A 19,767-nucleotide genomic window follows, 5' to 3' on the forward strand; every position below is an offset into this window, starting at 1 on the left:
GAGGGCTGGGGGATGATTTCCTGCACTGCTGGCGTGTGTCACCGTGCATTTCCAGAAAGGGGCCGTGCCGGGGGGCAGCAGGAGGCGATACCCAGCGGGGAGCCTGGCCGAGGGCCGCAGCAGGCAGGAAGGACAGCGGGTGAGCCGTGGCACCGCTCCCGCGCCCCTCAGGAGCAGGGGAGGGAGAGCTTTGCTGCAAAGCCTTTCATCCTCTGCCAGCTCCTAGCTGGCCTAGGGACAGTGAAAGCTAACTGGGTCCTGTCTCTTTATTCTCAACTTTAAACATGTAAGAAAATGAGGTAGAAACCATGCTAAGTTGCAAGCCTCCAGTAGTTTCTGCGCAGTCATGCACTCATTTCGCAAGGAAACATTGCTGAGCCTGAAGCTACCTGCGCCCACCAGAAGCTGCAGGGAGGCACAGCCCTGTGCCAGAGCCAACCAAAGCAACACCTCGTGGCCTAACAGCCCCAGTCCAGGCCTCCTGCTCCCTGCAGCTGGTTTGTCCTGCCAGAGAAGCTGGGAAGGCAGCTTTCAGGAGATGACCCAGGTACCGTGGGTCTCTGCTCACTGACTGTCGTCTGAGTGCAGCAGGCTAGGGACTGGAGTGCCCTGATGGGTGCTCTTCTTAGGGGAAGAAAGCATTGCTCACTCTCTCAGCTCTCTCCAATTAAGCTGGAGTTTTACAAAAGGTTTCCATGTGAAATGCATTAATATAAGCATGCTTCTCTCTCCTCCACTACGTTTATCATCATTCAAGAACTGAAATATTCCCCGTTTGCAGTAACTGGAAAACTCTCAGAATTCCTGCATGAGAGCTTTTCAGAAAAATTTCAGACCATTTTCAAAGACAAATAGAAAAATTCTATCAAAATGTTGTGTTATATCTAGAAATACTTGAGCTGAAGTTTTCCTGACAGTTCTAAAAGAAATCAGGGAAAACCCCATAGGAATGTTTGGCAGCAGTAAATAAGTTTCCTGTTTTATCCAGAATAATTGCTATTTATGCCACTGACTTGCAAAAATCTCCTAAACCTTCTGGGAAACTTAGGCAGGAAATATGCTGCCTCCTGACCAGCTTTTCCTTTAGGACTTTCTTCACAGCTGGTCCTCCATACTTTGGCCAATTTTGTATGGCAGAATACTGAATAACGCTCCTCTGTTGTTGCCCTCCATCAATCACTTTTTCCCCAAAAAAGCCCCACAAATGCTCCTCTTCCAACACTGCCTGGGGTGAGGCATTAGGAGGAGGAAAGCTGGAAGGGTTGGTACTCCTACACACAGCACAGCATCGGGAGACACTGCTTCGGAGGAAGACAAGCTCTGCCTTGGTAGATGACTACAGCATATTTTAGTTACAACATGACAGTTGTGAATAACTGATCCTACAGAGACAAGAGGAACAGACATCAACGGAAGGGCATTCATCATAGAAACCATACGCCACACCAGTCAGGCTCAATGTGTCACTTTTTTTTTTTTTTTCCTCCTCAAGAGTGCTTAGTGCTTAAAGTCATGAGGAAAATGGATGATTGTCTCTTATCACATTAGGGGGAGGAAGAGTAAAATATATCATGGTGTAAATACGCACTGGAATGGCCACTTCAGAGAAACTCATGAGCCTCCCCAGCCACGAGAGAGGCAAGGTCAATTCATGAGTAACCATCAGGGGCCATAGAAGATTATAATCCAATGAAATTCTTACAAATACTTTACCTATGTTGGTCTTAAGTGGGAAAAAAAAAAAAAAAAGTCAGACCAATCAAAAAGGAAAACAAAAGCCCTAATCTCCATTCTCCAAGTCTCTGATCAATTTTTCTATGTAAGAGAAAAGAGCAGAGATGGAGCACCATGTAACATGCCTCCTGGTCTTGGGTTTCGTGGTGCACACCCAGGCTTGCTGCAAGACTAATCACACCATTCAAACCTCTGCGATTCAGGTTTTCCCAGTAGAAAGCAGACACAAGTGCTTCCCACTCAAAGGAAAGAGGCAAAGAGAGATGATACAGCATTACTGTCATTGCTACCACTAATAGTGGTGGTGATTAGCAATTCATGATAATGACATAGGTAATTAGCTCCTCATTCAGAACAGTACCACTGAGCTACACATGATCTCATGAAAACTCAGATCTTATAACGGGAGAACAGCCTTCTACTGAATCTAAAGCACTGTTCAGAGCAAGCAAAAACAGCACAGATCTCAGAAGGGCCTCACTAAGGACTCCCAGAAAGGAATTGAAAAGGACTTCAAAATTTTATGTCTAAAACAAAAATCAGTTAAAGGATTGGTATCATCTCTAGCCCAAGTATTTCAAAGAAATGAGTAAGGCTGAACCTGGATGGCATTGAGGGACATAGTCCTGACTGGAAAAATGCAGCCCCCAAGAGCCAAAAGGAGACAGATAAATTTAAGTGAGTGAGCTGCTAGCTAAGGAACTAGCCAGGCCTACAGATGTTTGACTGCCTGAATTACTCACAGGCCAAAATGAATTCTCCTGATGGAGGAACAAAATTGGCCAAGACAGGAGGCTTAATTTGTGAGCTTTGTTGCTCGAACATGGAGCAGTGCCCAAGTAGAGACTTGATATTTGACAGCAGCCTGTTAAACAGCCCACATCACTTGGGAGCAGTGAGGGACAGGCTGGGGGTAGCTGATGGAATACACCAACTCCTCTGGCTGCCTGACGTGCAAGCTGGAGGAGCATCACTGCAGGAAGCACGTGCCAGAGGATCAGCAGTGGCACAAACTCACACGTTTCGTGCTACTAGGGGGCTGCTTGGATGAGGTGAAGCAATAAAAATTCCTCTTTCAGTTCATCCCATTTAAAGCCAGCAAGGAAGGAACCTCAAAAAACGATTCAGTGCCAATTACATGGCTATATTTCTGCAGACCTTCAGAAAGAACAACAGTGAACCAGGAATATCCATAAGATGCTACAAGTGGAACCAGGAGATAAGAACATGCACTGGTAGGACTCCAACATACAAATATGCTGGGTGATAAAACAGGTAAAATAGACATGATACTACCTGCATTTTGATAGTAAAGCCAGGTCTCTTGTGCTCCTGGCAAGATGCAACTGCTTGCTGAGGGGCTGTACATTACTTATCAGACCTTCTGAGTACCCTAGGGTGAGTTAGTGCACAGGGACCATGCACATCTCCAGGCATCCTGAGAGCATCCACATGCAGGCAGAAACACTTAATTGGATTTAAGAGTGGAAGTCCATTTCCTAACATTTATTTTGGTTAACTGTCTGTGGGAAAGAACTAGAAAAAGATCCTTCTTTTTTGTTTTGTTTTCTTTCTTTCTCAGGTCCCTGTGATGAAGAGCTTTGCCACCTCATCCTAATCCAGCCAAATCCTTGCTGCTTGGGTGACGCCAGTTTTGATAGCATGGTGGGGGGCAGATTCCTGCTGAGCCCTCCTTGTACTCCTGCCATCTTACAGCTCTTACAAGGCTTACGTGACTGAGTTTGCAGCCACAAACACACAGTCCTGCAAAGACCCCTGCAGCTTGCTTCGGCAGGGTCTGATCTGGTTAATACGCCTAACATTTCATTCACTAACCGCATCAGCATCCAAGTGTTCATAGAAAAGCAGATTCTTGCTGCAGGGAAAGAATTTGTTCTGCAGGTTCATATCTCTGTCTTTTGTCTTCCTGAAGAACAGCAAATCCTTCAGAAGGGGAAGCGTGTGCTGGATGCAACAAAAAAAAAGCCCAACACCTTTATGACTGTAACTGTTTATACAACAAAGGACACAAAGCCTTGGCGGTGCTAAACATTTATCTTACCTTGTGCAAACCTGTACTTTGAGAGGCAAAGGCAGAGAGCGAGTCCTGGAAGAAAAAGAGCCCACAGAGAACCAGCAGCAGCAAGATGGATAAGCAGCAGCAAGATGAAAAGAAAGAAAAGCAGCTGCTGGGGGTCCTGGATGAAGATGCAGGAAGAGTCTGGGGACCTGCTGAGCATCCCCATACCCCTCCTGAGGGTGCTGTGGTGACTCAGACCAGCACAGAGAGAGGTGGGCAGGATGGCCAGGAAGGAGTAAGGGTGTCCGAGCAGGGCAGCAGACCCCATCTTCCCCTGATTCCTGAAGCATTGTGCTTCAGCAGGGTGCACTGTCACTAGGGAACCAACATTGACTGCAGCACCAGAGACCCTTTGAAATCTCTCTGAGATTAAATAACCGAGCAGAGGCCCAGCACAGTCCCAGCATGACTCCAGAAGCCTGAAAAGGGCTGGTGGGGAGGCAGCGGCAGGGGAGCAGGAGTCCTGCAGGGGGCCGGCAGCCTCCACCTGGCCCCCTCAGAGGCCCCAGCCTTTGGTGTTTCTCAAAGGAGCTTCACCAGGAGAGGACCAAAGGCAGCCACAGCAGGGACCAAGTTATTCATGGCAGCAAAGAGGAGGCAAGGAGCGAGGGGAAGGGATGGGGAGAAGAGAGCGATGTATTCCCTTCAGGGCATTAATCAGTGTGGATGCCTGTAGAGGTGGAAGGCTGAACGGGTAGAATCCAATTTGGCTTAGGAAAGAAAAAGATGAAAACCAATACATCCAGCAGCAAACAAAAAAATAATAAAATCCAGAGCCAATCTATCCTGGCAGAGAGATACAGGAGGCATCAAGGTTGAGAGAGAGCTGGGCATGACAGCGCAGCAAGAATTACAGAGTTTGCAGCACTCTGGGGAGCAAGACAAGAAGTGCAATTTCCAGCAGCCTGCATGTGAGGGGTCATGGCCTGGGGCTGGGAACCCACAAAGCCAGCAGCATGTGGCTCAGAGCTGTGCATAGCTGACACCTTGGAGGGCTGCAAACAAAATGGGAGGAGACCAGCAAGGAGCCTGGTTCTTTACCATAGCATCAGACATCTTCACCAAAATCAGCCACGAGAAGACTCCAGGATTAACCAGGGTGTGGTTATCCTCATGCATAGGCAAAAACTTCAAGTGCAGAGAAACCCGCAAGCAAAACTTAAAATAATTTGATGCCTCTGCCTTACTGATTTGTAACCATGAACAGAAATGCATGTAGATTATTAACCCAGGGGTCTTAAATACCCCTAAAGCTCGGGCCCAGGTCACCACTGAGCACAAAGTGTATTGATTAGAAAGCTTGTCTGAAACAACAACGGAAAAAGCATAGAAATGCACTTAGTTTGGGCAAGAAGAAAACCTGAGGGAGGTGGAAGAAAGCTCCTCCCAGGGGTGCAAAGGGATCACACAGGAAAAGTGCTGGAACGAGATGAAACTAAGAAGGCAATTCACCTGGAAAGCCATCAATAGGAATTTCTTCATGCTGGTGACTTTTGCTACCTCTAAGATTCTATTTTCTTGTCCAAAAAAAGTGCTTTGCTGCAAAGTCTGAGTTTTGAACCTTAGTATTAAACAAGGAAGCCCAGAGGAGGACTGAGATTCCTTAGTGCTGAAGATGACAAAGTTCTGTGGCTCCTCACCTGCCCCAGGTTGTCCCATCAGCTGTATGAAATCCCAAATACACCCACTGTTATCTGTCTCACCAGCAGCTCCAGCCAACCAAGATGACCCTGGGCATGGTCCAAGGGATCATGCCCATCTGCCCGAGCCCGAGCCCAGACATACAGACCCAGCTGGCTGAGCAGCTTCACCCATCCCAATGTCCACCATGTAGGAGTAAGGACCGATTCCATCAATCCTGCACAGCCAGAGCTGCTGCTGCTTCCTCCTCATTGCTCTTAAGAGGGGAAAAAAGAATTTCTCCTCAACCAGCCGATAAAGGATGAAAGTACCACTGTGGGATTGATCACTCGGCACCAAGCCGGGCTTCACAGTCACTTTTATCACTGAACATAGCAGGAAGATGCTTCAAACGCAAGCTAGATATGGGATATGTCGTGTATTTCTAGAAAGAGAGTGAAGAGGTGAAGCCTTCAATGCATCTTTCTTCCTTTTGTCTTTACATCCAGCTTGTGATAATTTCACTTTGATTCCATCTAATCTGATATGAACTGCTGCAAGTTCCCCAGCTGGGCAAAGCTGGTCCTAGTGAGGGAATGGGACTGGGCAGAGGAACATCATTTGTCTCATAGCACTGATTGCCCAGTTCAGCTCAGTGCATGTGCTGGATAAACCTCTGGCTCTGTTCTTCAAGCCTCCACCCCAGAGTCAAAGCAGAATTCCCAGGCAATTTAAATTTCAGTCTCCTATGCATCATTCCTATCTTTCAGGCTTTAATTTCCATTGCAGCTTAACAGAAGGTCAAATAAATGTAGTCCATCCCTCCTGTACAAAATCAAAACAAAAAGAGCAAGGGATCTACACTTGGTAAGACATTTAGCTTGTTGAGAGGAAGCTCACATGAAAAGTCATTGCTCCTGCAAGAAACACATGTGCTTCTCCCAGATTTGAGTGCAATGGTGGATTTATTAAAAAGGGTGAAGAGCTAGGAACAACGGGAAAGAGAATATTCCTTTTGTTGTGTCTTTCCCCTTGTTTTTAAGCACAGGTTGAGGAAAGACTAAAAACAATGAGGACGCAGTTTCGTATCTTTTCATGATGCAGCTCTTCTAATGCAAATAATTAACAGCAGCCAAAGTCAGATCACAGCAGGTAACAGCGAACTTGGAACTAATTTTCAGGGAAAATGAATGATTGCCTCTGTAATGAGGGAGAAGGAGGACAGAAGAACGCTTTGCCATTATGACAAATTAATCAGCCTAATTCTTCTCCAGTCTCTGCATGTCTTGTAGGCAGAAGTTTTATGATCCCAATCTGGCAAAAATCCTTAGGCTGGGAAAACACGTCATGAAACTCAGCAGAGCAAGTCACCAAGACAGCCGGGTCGGTGAGGTCCTAACGGGGCCATGCTTACCCCTAGCAAGCTGCTCGAACAGCCCCAAGGTCTCAGTGACCCAAGGCACCACAGTCAGCAGTGGAAACAGATATCCCCTGGGGAGACCAGAGGACAAGGCAGGGAGTGTTTAATGTGGCCACAGAGCATCACCCCACAATGCAGACTGCTCAGAACAGCGTGCTGCAGTGAGGAGTGAAAGCACCATTTACCCTAACCCTCAATTCACCTGCAAGGTGCCAGCACTGCCCGTGGCTGTGTCCTTTGCCAGGCTCCTGCTGTTCCAAAGATGCTACACCCACAGAAAACGTCTCCCTGTGGCTCCTACACCAGGTGGTCTCAGACAACAAGAGGCAGGCATTGCACAGCTCGGGCAGAGCAGCTCTGGGCAGCATTACAGAAATACTTGCACAGGGAAGATGCAAACTGGCCATCACAGTGCCTCTTCCCACTTGGTTATTGCAGCCAGATGAGTAAACCTCAGGAAAGATAATTACTCTTCATTGGCTGGTCTGGAGATCCCTCAGGCTTCACCATAAATATTTGAGGACGTGACACACAGCATTTTTCACACTCGAGACGCACAGACCCAGGGCTCAGATGCATCATCCACAGTGTGCTGCCCTCTCTGGCCATGCTCTGGCTGTCTCGCCACCCTCACCCCTCCTCACCATTGCGTGAAATGGTGCCAGAAAGCACTTAGCCTTGAAATAAGTCAAATCATCTTCCTCGCAGCAGCCCGTGATCATGTTTATCCTCTTTGCATCGTGTAACCCAAAGCATCCGAACAGTCACAAGTGTATTGTACAGGACCATCCAGCTCATTACCAGGCAAAATTAACGCCCAGTTCAACACCCAGACAGTATGAAACTCTATAATCCCACCAGCCCACAGAAGAAAAATGCTAGCTGGGCTGAGAGGGGAGCAGCATCAGGATGAGAAACACAGCATCGAAAATCACTGCTAAGGAGGGACAGCGGGGAGCTAAAGGTGCTGATGGAGATGGGGCCCCATGTCCTGGTGGCAAGAGCTGCAGAGCAGGATGGCAGAGGGCTGCAGCCTGCTAGCAAGAAATCACTCCAAAGGCATAAAAATAAACGAGCATTGGTCAGGATATCTCCACTGCATGGGGGATTTTCTTCTCTCCTCTCTGGAAACTGCAGAACCATGCACAGAGTTCAATAAAAAATTTATGAGGATCATCACTGGGCATTTTCTGGTTAGAATCAAAGCCCAGTCCCATGGCACGCTCTGCAGCAAACAACCCTGCATTCAGGCAAAAGCAAAAGGTGTCTGGGGTCAACCCTTCTTGGCATGACTTGGAGCCAGAATGTTCCCATGGTGCCACCAGTGTCAGTCGATCCCTTTTTCTTATAGAAAGTTTGTATTCCCCATGATGGATGCCTTTATTGCTGCCTAAATCACAAAGAGTCTACGACGAAGAATCTGGTAACTAAGCATAATCACTCGCCTCATTTGACGGAAAACGGTGGCTCAAGAGTAAGAACTTAAGGATACAAATACCTAAACATTTTTACTAGTGCTGCTGTTTCACACTGCTCTGGAAACCTTACAAAATACTGCCACAGGTTCTTGGAAATCAGGTACCCCAACGTCCTGGGATGAGGTCAGCATTGCTAGACCAGCTTTTCATGATTAAAACAGAGAAACAAAAACAAAGCCAAGTGCAGCTCTCCAACATGAGCAAGACATGTCTCATTTGTCTGTCTTCAAGTGGCAGACCACTATAGCTCCAATAAAGATGCAAATGAGCCTACCAAATGTCTTAATGTTACCAAAAGAGAGAGAAATCTCTCCTCCTGCTTCTGCTCTCCTGGCCCCACACAGCCCCGACCTTTTCTTGAATCAGCCATGGCACTCATCAAATGCTCCTCCAGAAAAATTAACCTGTTTATTCCTGCTCCCCTGATGATCTACAGGGCTGATGAGTTTAATCAGTTCACAGAGAGATCAAACAGGCATCAGAGAGGGAAAACAGAGAGCAGGGGGAATACGAAGAGAGAAGCAGAGAGGAGAGTCCCAGACGTGGAACACAAACCTGCATTACCCCTGCCACACAGCAAGCTGAATGCTGTGCTTCTGCCGCTGAGCCCCACACCTTTTGTGAGCAAAGGCTGTAGGATTGTAGGAGCTGTTGGAAGTGCAGCTCACTTGTATACGTGTGTACCCACCGCACCTCACCGGGAAAACTAAATCTGACCGTATCCATAGTTTGACAACAGCAGAGTCTGCCATTGCCCGTGATGTGCAGCCTGGCAGGGGGGAAACTGCCACCAACTTCCCCAGGCAGAGCCCCTTCTTTAGCCATGCGTGGGCAGGCTGACACACCAGCCACTTCAACTCATATCTGCAGTAAATATACAGGAGAACGCAGCAATCCTACTGCACTGTTGGATAAACCATGTTCCCAGGTACTGCACAACCCACGTCCTAGGACCACTGTGTGGTCTACATCTACTACATCTCCATCAGGTAACTTCATCTCAGTACTTGGTGGCACAAGGAGAGCAGAGCTCTGCTGGCAATCTGGCCCACAGTGCTCGTGTCAGGGAAGGGAAAGGAACAGAAGGCAGAGAGCACCATTTCGGGAGGGTATTTAAATATTAACTGATGACAAGAGCACTGGCAGTGCTTTGATCAGCATGCTAGAGGAGGACACGCTGTACAGCAGGAAGAGTCTCATTTAGTCTGGATGACAGAGTCAACATGCTTTTAATTACATCCTTAGCCATGCGCTTGGAGGATTATGTCATATCAACTGTGGCCCAAGATTTGGGGTTATTTTTATACACCAAGTTTTTACCAGCATATACGTATTTCCACATCTCCCTGCCACTTTTCTGTCTTCACTTTTATTATAATTCCAGAAGCAGCAGCAGCAGAGGAGACAGGTTGTTTGCTCTTTATTTTGAAACAGGTAGCATCTCTTCTGTAGCATTTGTATTGCAAATGCTGCCATATTTTCCTAGCAGAGGAGACTCAGGATCCTAACCAGATCAATCTACCTCCACTGCTCAAACAGATAAACATGAAAGCTAAACCCACCTTATGAGGCAGCTGCCCAGTGTTGACACAGGTTCACAAATAACTACAGAAAGGCAGAAAATTCCATTAGGAGTTATGGAAAAACTCTGTATAATCTAATATCAGTAGGAAGCTCAATAACTTTGTTGTCATTTCAGATTATTTATATTGCCATAATCAGTGATAGTGTCTGCATACCTACTTCAGAAACCTCTGCCTTCCTTATTGTCCACTGAGGAGCACAAATACGTGAGAGAAAATAGTTCAAAACAAACAGCAATGAAAAACACTCAGGTAAAAGACTTTTCTGTGGCTTCCCAAAGCACAGGCTGGCACACTGAAGCTTAACTAATATTCGTGATGAATATGGCAGAATATTGGAAAATAAAACACAACCTTCCCAACAGGATTTTTGTGGAAAAGGGCTGTAACAAAGACCATGCACAAGCCTAGGAAACCAGTGATCTAATCTCAGCTTGCCACTGTGCCTGGGGACATTATGTCCCCTCTTTCTACTCTACTCTACTGTTCCCTCTCTAATGTGTGGAGAGGGAAGGTGGCAGAACATTGTGCCACCCTCAGGAGAATAAAGGCTGCAAGGTGCTTAGATCATGAAGATAAGAAGCAGGTGAGTGAATGCTGAGATAACCCTGTTCATGGGTTCTTTGTAGAACCCCTAACCCTAAATTAATTTTGTTTTATAGAGAATAGAAGGTGGGATATTGCTGAGGATCCTCCACTGCAGGAGCCACGAGAAGGCAGTCACTGGAATGCAGATTGCATTACGTCCACATACACTTATCAGTGACCCCTCCTCTGTAGTTCTTTCAGTGGTCAAAATCCCCATGCACAGAGACTCATGCAAAGAATGTCCTCCAGCAAAACCACTATTTTTCTGAAGTGCTATCTGGGACTTTCTGTTAGAGAATATAATGACAACAGTCTCTGCCTTCAGAGGGTCTTTTTGTCTTTGTGGTGTCTTTCCATCACCAGACTGTTCACATATACCCAGGTTCCTACATTGCTCAATAGCTGCAAGCCCACCAGGAGCCTGCTGAGCAATGTGGTCAACACCTGTGCTACGATGTTTATTTTCTTCAGCCTCTCCCCAGGAACTCTTCCAGCCAAGGAAATCAAACCACCATATAGAGTAGAATTTAAAAGCTTCCCTCTGTGAAGAAAATATTATAATCCTTCCCACTTACAAAGGGAAACTTGACATACAAAGCTGCCTTCTCGTTTTGTTTTCAACAGAAGATACACATTTATATAATATTCATAGCTTGCCCCAAGCAATGAGAGGCTTTCAGGGGAGCCAGGCTGAGGTCCTCATCTTTCAGTCACCAAATACGTGTAAATCCATCACAAAGGAACAGGAGCCTGCAGGCTGTTGAGCTTCATTTTAGATCACAAGCATCATTTCAGCCAATGTGGGCTGACCCCGCTGCGCAACGACGAAGATGAACTACCTAACGAACCACACGTGGTCCTGCCTCTGGTGCTCGTTTGAAATTGTATGTCGAACAAGCATGGTCACAAAGCTTCCCATTCCAAGCATCTGGTTATGGTGGGATGTCTGAGGAATGGCTTTGATTCAATGGCTTGCATTGGTTATTGATCATGGGCATTATTCCTGGCCCAGCAAAGTGCAGCACCTGGCCTTCTCCATGGGCTCTCTTGTGATAGCCCATCTCCCTGTCTTCAAACACAACTGCACTTCTGCTTCCTGCTCCTTACCCCAGCTCATGCTCTGAGGAGGAGGATCCCAAACAAAATAACAACACTGAGCATGAATCTCATCTTTGGAAAACACTTTTCTTTCTCTAGTAACTTAAAGAGCGAGCGTGCAACACTGGAAGGCATTTACCAGTCAACAACGTTAACTCTTTTCTCTCTTCCCCAGCTGCCAAGAGCCAGAAATAAATCTAGATTTTTATAGATCCGTATAACTGAGATCACCTGGATGGGCAAGGAAGAAATTGTGTGCAAAATGAGGTGCCAAAGTCTAAGAGCTCACAAACCATTAAGATGAGTCAGATTGTTAAATGTAGATCAAATTTCCACAGACGCTGGGGGCGTTCCAGCTAGGCTTCAAACTTGGCAGCTCCATCTCTACAATGGCCCAAACCCAGAACTCATATCCAGCAAACGCTGAATCCTTGGCTGACCCCCGGGCTTTGAACATCAAGAGACCGGTACGTCCCCAAACTCCAGACATTGGCTTCAACGGCTAGAGATTTAAAAATAAATAAATAAATGAAGCCGAGATCTTTTAATTGCCTTTTGTCGGAGCGTCAAATTTCCCCATGCTGCACAGCTAGACCAAATCCATTATGAGCACTTTGATTTTTAAGGCAACACAAGAGTAAGTGGTGGCTCTACAGGCCGGAGCCAATATAATTAGAGAAATTTGCTTACCTTCTGTCTGGATTCATATCATCTCAATTTAGCCTATCCCATGCCCTATAGCTCTGCATTCTTATAGGAATAGCCCACAGCAAGGGAAGGACAGGGTAGGAAGCATGTGAAGAGGGGCGATGTACAGTGCAATGTATCACTTCGGCTTCTCTTTGTCACCTCCATCCTCTCCACAGAGCTAAAACCCACAAACACGCCTTCCCTTCTCACGTCCAGGTGGAGACAAGCAAGTCATTGGTGTCTTACCCTGACAGGACGCCCAGCACCAAGTTGAGCATGAAGAAAGAGCCAATGATGATGAGAGGGATGAAGTAAAGCCAGTTCCAGGTATTTCCTGCAGCATCATTTGTCTGGAAATCAAGAGAAGGGGAGAGAGAAAAACAAATATTAATCAGGCTCAGGAGCACCACAGCATAACGTGCAGGGCAGAGGGCACTGCTGATTCCCCTCAGATTTCCTTGGGGCCATCTACCATCAATGTACTGGTCAGTTATGATGTAAATTTGGTAAGATTTAACCACCAGCAAAAGACCTAACAAACCAAGCTGACTGTCCCACCACCCACCCCACAATTTGTCATCAGCTCCAGCACAAAGACCTCATCTCTAATTCCAGGGGGGGGGACAAAATATGACTTCAAATGACCCACCTCTGTGTAGGCCTTTTGCACCAGCCTCCTCCCTCCCTCCCCCGAGCTGTGAGCTGCCATGTGCTGAGCATCAGTGCCGTATTTACATCCGAACTGAGGCACACAAGGACGGGAGGGAACCACAGCCTTCCCCTAATCCGGGCTGCGTGGCGCCGTGCCCAGAATCTGTGCACGCACACGGCACAGGAGAAGACAAGAAGTCTGCAAGAAACCGAGGCGTCCTCAGAGCGGCTGCAATCCCACATCTGCTTGCTCAGCACTTAGGAATTCTGTCATCAAAACCCCATCTGAGGCTCCCTGAGTAAGCAGCAGCCTAGATTAAGGGGAGGGAAGGGTGTTTTAGTTTATGACAAAGTTTCTGCATTCATCAACCACAAGGGAGCTCTTTAAGGAACTGCTGAAAAGTAAAATGCCACATGGCCATTTACCGGAGCCAAGAGAAAAAATGCAGATTCTTTTCTTGCGAGTGAAGAATGCAGCAACTTGAGAATCTGACGTCAGGTGTAAGGGAGGGGGAAGGGGAAGAGAAAAGACCCGAAGACATTCCTGCTCTCCTCCCTCCGCCTGCAGCGGGTAGACTATAACACGGGCCCAGAGCTGACAGTCCTGAGATGGTGGAGCCCACAGAGAAGCTCTCACAAACATCACCTTGCAGAAAATGCAATCATTCTATCTGATGTCGGTGCCTTTTCTTTGTTATCCATGGTGCTTTTTAGCCACTATCCCCTATCATATTTGCAAGTGAACTTTTGCTGACCAAAAGAGCCACTGAAAGAGGAACGGCTTATTCCAGCCGGGTGTGCTCAATGCCATCTCAAAGTGTCTCTGCACAAGCCACCTGTGACCTGGGTGACCGATGTCACAGCACTTTCTGCAGGTAATAGCACTTAGGACACCAATGCAAGCCAATACCTTCCGAGTTGTTTTTAATATGGTACATATCTGCACAAATCCTTCCTGGGGAACCTTCTCCAGATCACACGAACGACAAGCAGTTCTCCAAATAGCTACAATCTTCAGAAATATCCGTGTCAGTTGATCAGTGACTCACCGGGAGGAACAGGGACTAACTAACCCAGCCACCTACCATCCCTCCGAAAGGGACGCGTGTGACACCACCGTGTGACAGACAAATGAATTTGAAGAGAAAACAGGCTGGGAAAATGAGAGCAGAAGGACAGGAAAACTCTGTCCCATCCGTTATCTCATTTTAGGGATTTTAATATGCCTTTACCAACACTTGCCATCGCACCCCAGCACCGATTCTCATTCTGGTGACCAAGGTGGCAGCGCTCTTGCTAGTGGCTGGAGCAAACGCTCCCAATTCAGCGAGGCTGGGAACTGCCATCAGCCAGGCAAGGGGGGCTGGAAAACCCAAAAGGAAGAGCTGGAGGAAGGGAACAGATGGGAGAAGGGAAACCACATAAACATGCAAAGAGAGTGCAGTAGGTTCACTGCTGCCAAATGATCGTTTATCATTTATTTATTCATTTGAAGCCCAAACTTGGCGACAGATCCACAATTCCATGCCACGATCAAAGCCCTTAAAATGAAATGTGCTGAAATACGACTAATTAACCGCCCTCCTCTGAGTGCTTGCTAGACTGCCTTATGCTCAGGGCAGGGCAGGGCCTTGCTCTGCTGGTCCTGTCTCACACAGGGACCCAGGACAAGCCAGAAGACAAAACACTGGGCACAAAGGTGAGCAGAAAACCTGTCCCGAGAAAGCAGAGCCTTTACGGACATGCAGCATCTTTCCCAGTGCTCCCAAACACACTTGAACCCAAGCAGAGTTTGCAGCAGCTGCTCTGCCATGGTGAGGTGCTTTCATGAATCAAAGCTGGGAGCTGCCAGGAAAACCAAACTCTTCTCCTCCAGGAAAAGTCCTGCAGGCACTTCCCCGTGCAGAGCAACCAGGGCTCAAGCTAGGGCCCAGCTCAAGGCTTGCTCATTAAGCAGGATGAGCCGAGAGATCAAATCAATTTTTATGTTCCAGCTGAAATACTTCACCGGAGTAATGCCTGGCTGACTGTCAGTGCCATTTGATCCTAGCCACAGGTCTAAGCCACCAGGGAAAAAGCAGAAACAAAACACTTCTAATGATGCACCAGATTTACATGGGGAAACAGCAGGGCTCACAGGAGAGCTCCCTCGCTGCTCACCTGCTGATAGCAGCCACAGGGCTCTTCACAAGCACCACCTGAGCAGTGCCCAAAGCGAGCTGAAGGCTTGCTCCAGGAGCACCCCGGGCACAGGCTCCAAGCAGTTTGTGTCCATTAAACTTGGCAAAATCAGACTCCCACAGGACACAGGCTGCATAGGGGGAAACTGAGGCACAGGAAGTCTCAGAGATAATTTGGGGTCACAGTGAAAGCCAAGACCCAGAGATCTGTTTGTTCTGCATCCGTAGCCCATAAAAACTGTCCACCCACTGCAGTGCTCTTCCCAACAAGCCCAGCTGCACCACGCAGCAGGATGGCCCAGGGCACAGCAGGATGCCCCAGGACAACCTTGGCTTTAGCCTCCTGGGGGCTCTCTCCTCTCCTTCACGCAGCACCGAGCACTCCAACAACATCCCTGAGCAGCAACACTATGGCTGGCTATCTGTGCAGATAAACGGGTGAATACTGTCACCTGTAACAAATGCAGAAGCTAAAAGGTTTCTGTCACACAAGGAGATTAATGCCCTGAGCTCCCAATAAAGCCAAAGGAAACAGAGTGTGCTCCAGCAAAGCACGAGGAGCCCCGTGCAGCCTGTCCAACAGCAGAGGAAGGCCGGTGCTAAAGCTCGCTTTGTCTCCCAGACACAGAGAGCAGTTCAGCCACTGCTTCATTATGCTAACAAGATGGCAGCTGCATCTAATTATTAATTCATTTAAAGGTATGTTTTGAAGCAACCAACTTGAAAGCAGCCTACTGCTGCTTGCAATGTGCTGCAGAGAGCAGAAATGTTTGTGTGTTACCTTTTGGCTTCCTGTCTGCAGCCCTGGCCATGACCCCGTCTCTGGGACAGGCAGGGAGGCAAAACCCTGTGTTTGGCTGCCCTGAAGGGGTTTTTAATGTTGCTGGAGCTTCTTGCTGCTGCAGCAGCTCTGTCCCAGCCAGCCCCAGCCCGTCACCACCATAGGACGGGACTTCTCCAGCCAGCACAGGTCAGCAAAGCCCTCCCTGCTCAGCCATCCTGGTAGCGCACCACCAGCTCTCCAGGGACCCTTCCTAAATCCAGCTCTCTGCTCCCTGTGGCTGGGGCATCACCAGGGCCCTCACAGCCCATCGGCCTTGCAGCCTAATCCAGACTCCGTGGGGGGCTGATCAGAGGGAGCAGATGTGCTCGGGCAGGGGAAGCAGCATGTAAACACTGCAGAGCTTCCTTGCCAGCACGGCTCCCACCAGAAGTGGGAAAACACGACAGCCTCTGTAGAAAGGGACCCACAGCCCCAAGGAAAGCAAGTCTGTGTGGTTCCTACCAGGGTTGCTTAATCACTGTTTGCATCAGTGATGAGCTCCTGGTTCTGGAATCCCAAAACGATGAACGTGCATTAAGTGAAATTTGGTTTACACGCAGCCTTGTGAACAGGCAAGTTACTGCGGGTGGCAAACCTGAGGTTTCTGAAGATTTACAGACTGAAAATTAGAGCAAGTCAAACAAAGAATAATCCCCCAAATCCTATCCCCCTCTTTTCTCTAAGCAGACAGCACAGCTGCCCACACGTTCCCACACTCCTCCAGCTTCTACAACAGAACCTAAATCCGTATTTCACGTGGGAGGCGGATGGGGGATTCCCACACAGCCAGGCTTTTGTGCCACCTCCCAGCAGCCAGCAAATCGAACACTAAAGCCCAGGGGTGAACCTGAGTCCCAAGGGATCTGCAATCTGGAGCTGACAGCTCCTTGGAGCTGGTGTGAGCAGAAGACCTGCCACCGCTTTGCACTGCCCACAGCCCCATTCAGCACATGCCAAGCAATGATAGCGCATGTTTAAATAACAACCTCTTCAAATAAGCTATTAAATGCTGCTGTACCTGATTAAATCCTCTTGGGCAACACAAAAGCAGCAGAACAACAAAGACCTTTGCCATAGGAAAATGCCTGGTGGCATAAGACAGGGACTTTGAATACCCTATTTGTAGACCGTCATGCTACAGTGAACCTAAGCAAAAAATTCTCACTTTTCAGCTTCTCATTTTCCAGTTTCTAATCAAAATACAGTCATTCTAATTGCCTCTCTCCCCGAATCATCACTGTCTCCACTTGCAGCCCCTTTATACCTGTGCTGAGAGGGAAAGAGAGCTCAGGGATGTCCACACATTCTCCACCAGCCCAACTCGGTCACCAAAGATCCTCATGGGAACGCACTGACCTTATTGTAAGCTTATAATTAATTGATTATACAAACCTCCTAATGACTTGGACTTGCACTGAGGAAGCCACTGCAGGTTGGGATGTCACTACAGGCCAGCTGCCTCCTACCACCCACGCAGCAGAGCCCAGCCCTCCGTGGCATCCTCCCTTCAGTGCCTGCACTTCCTTGAGTGCAGCCACCACAATGCAAGAGCACTCCCTGCTCGCAGCCAGAGCTAAGGAAATGCTGCAAAGCTTCATGGCTTGGAGATGAACGCCCTTCTGCCTCTGCTGCACGTGGAGGCACCTCTGGAGGCAGCACTTAAGAGAGGAGCTGCACAGCCTTCACCAAGTCCCTCTGACAGTGCCTGAAGGCAGCCAAAATGCTGTCACAGGTATTCATCTGTTGGCTTTGTGACTTTAAATGAGACCTTAATGGCAGTGTCTACAGAGGCAGAAAATCACAGACCATCACAGACCATCATCCATTCACCAGCACCACCCTGGATGGCAGACCCAGAACAAAGTGCGGGTTGGTCCTGCCTGCAGACTTCCAGCTAGGGTTCCCTGGCTACATAAACCAGCTTGAGAGCTGCTAGAAACCCATTTACCCTTAGAATGACTCCACTTAAAAAAAAAAAAAAAAAAAAAAAAAAAAAAAGCAGACCACCACCCTTTTCTAAACATGGAAAACATGGAGCCATTCCGCTGTTTACACCTTTCTTTTTTCAGCCTCTTTGGGCAAGATTCACAACCCTGAAGTAATTGCCCCACATCTCCAAGGAAGTCTTTGTTCTGTCCCATCTTTCAGCATATTCTCTGTCGATACTAAAAACAAGCAATTAGCAGACTAACATACAAACCTTGGAAATGTTTCCAGAGCAGGGTTCGATAAGAAGGGATCTAATTTGACAGATACAGCCAAGCTGAAACAACGCAGACCTTAACTATTTACTATGATTTTAATCAAAACATGTAGTACGCCTAAAGTTCACTCTTTAATTTAACCAGTGCCTGACATATACGGGGCAATTAAAGTGCAATCTTCCCTTAAATAAGTTATTTAGCATAGAGGAAAACTCTCAGCTGTCTTTGACAGATGAACCTTATTTACCTTTCATCTGATTTTTCACAATTCTCTCTTCACAGCTTCTGTTAATTAGCAACACTTTATGTTTGATTTATTTCTATCTGTTTCCATTCTTAGGATTAGGTGAACACAGAAATTTCCAGGAACAAAGCGGAATCAAAACCACGTAAAGCATGTACAATCAGCACATGGAGCCCTGCTCTATCCAGCACATTTTCTCCAGGCACCAAATTACACCTGCTGAGCTCTTCAGCAGAGTAAGACCTTGGACAAGACGGCATTAAGGCAGCAAACCCAAATTTGCTGTGAAAGGCTTTTCTTAGTTCAATCTGTGGAATTCATGACTACCCAGTCTATTTACAACATCGTCACAGACTCAAATCAGGTTTAATGTGGTTACTTCTCTAGGTTGCTTCATGGCCCACATTACTATAACATCCCAAAGCATCAGTATTCAGTTACAGAAAGAAAAAAGTGCTTTCACGGATGGACAGTGAGGTATGTAGGCTTCATGTGAACTTAACAAGTCCTACTCCAAATCTAACTCATCTGAAGTCCTTGAATACACACCTGTGGGAAAGCATAAGCTTTGTCTACTCAAGGCAAAAAATATTCATTATTATTTAAACTATATTTTTAACTGGAATCCCTGGTGGAAAGTCCAGGCCGCGTTCAACTGAAATCTTTAGAGATAACAGGTCTGCACCAAAATCCAGCCTAATCAACTGCAGACCCATCCATTCACCAGAACATGAGAGATTTGGTTTAGAACCTAAAAACAAAACAAAACAAATGAATAATAAAAAAATAAAAAAAATAAAAACACACACCAATAACAACCCTCAAGCCTAAAACCTAGCAGGATATGAAATAGCTTTATTGTATTCCACGTTCAACATCATTCCATTTTCAACAAAGATGGTCACAGAACACTTCTTAAAATACTACAACCCTCAGAAATAAGTTTAGGGGACTAGGAAGAAGCGAACATGGCCTCATCTCTTTCAGCAGAGCTTTGAAATATTTTTCCCTCTATTCCATGTACTTATTTATCAGAAAAGTTATTAAGATTAATTTATTTTCAAACATTTATTTTTCTCCCTTTTTTCCTACCTTCCCTTCCCTATCTCTCTGCATCAAATGAAAACAGAAGGAAAAAAATAAAATTTTTGAAAAGGCTTTCATCTTTTAAATCTTGTACATCTCTTTTCACCCTGAAATACCAACAAACCCTGCACTGAGGACAACTTTATTTCTATCCCCAGCTTTACAGAAGGTGAAATTGGGTCACAGGAAGGTGAGAGGAAAGCTGCTTCCACATTTCCCAGTAGACTAGTAGGAGACCCAGGAGAGAAAACTACCTGAAGTTCTGACCCCATTTTCTGGTTTATCATA

At 46.9% G+C, this 19,767-nt stretch overlaps 1 protein-coding gene across 10 annotated transcripts in view; it reads right to left on the reverse strand.

Annotated features, from left to right (window-relative positions):
• LOC116496971 (voltage-dependent N-type calcium channel subunit alpha-1B-like) overlaps positions 1–19,767 on the reverse strand; it is a 280,195-nt gene that overhangs the window by 136,803 nt on the left and 123,625 nt on the right. For all 10 annotated transcript variants that reach the window (XM_032200418.1, XM_032200421.1, XM_032200416.1 and 7 more), the window contains exon 7: positions 12,538–12,641. In XM_032200418.1, the coding sequence (XP_032056309.1) occupies positions 12,538–12,641 (104 nt within the window). The remainder of the gene's footprint in view (positions 1–12,537; positions 12,642–19,767) is intronic.

The sequence above is a fragment of the Aythya fuligula genome, chromosome 19 (genome assembly GCF_009819795.1).
Source record: "Aythya fuligula isolate bAytFul2 chromosome 19, bAytFul2.pri, whole genome shotgun sequence".
In the NCBI taxonomy this organism is placed as follows: Eukaryota; Metazoa; Chordata; class Aves; order Anseriformes; family Anatidae; genus Aythya; species Aythya fuligula.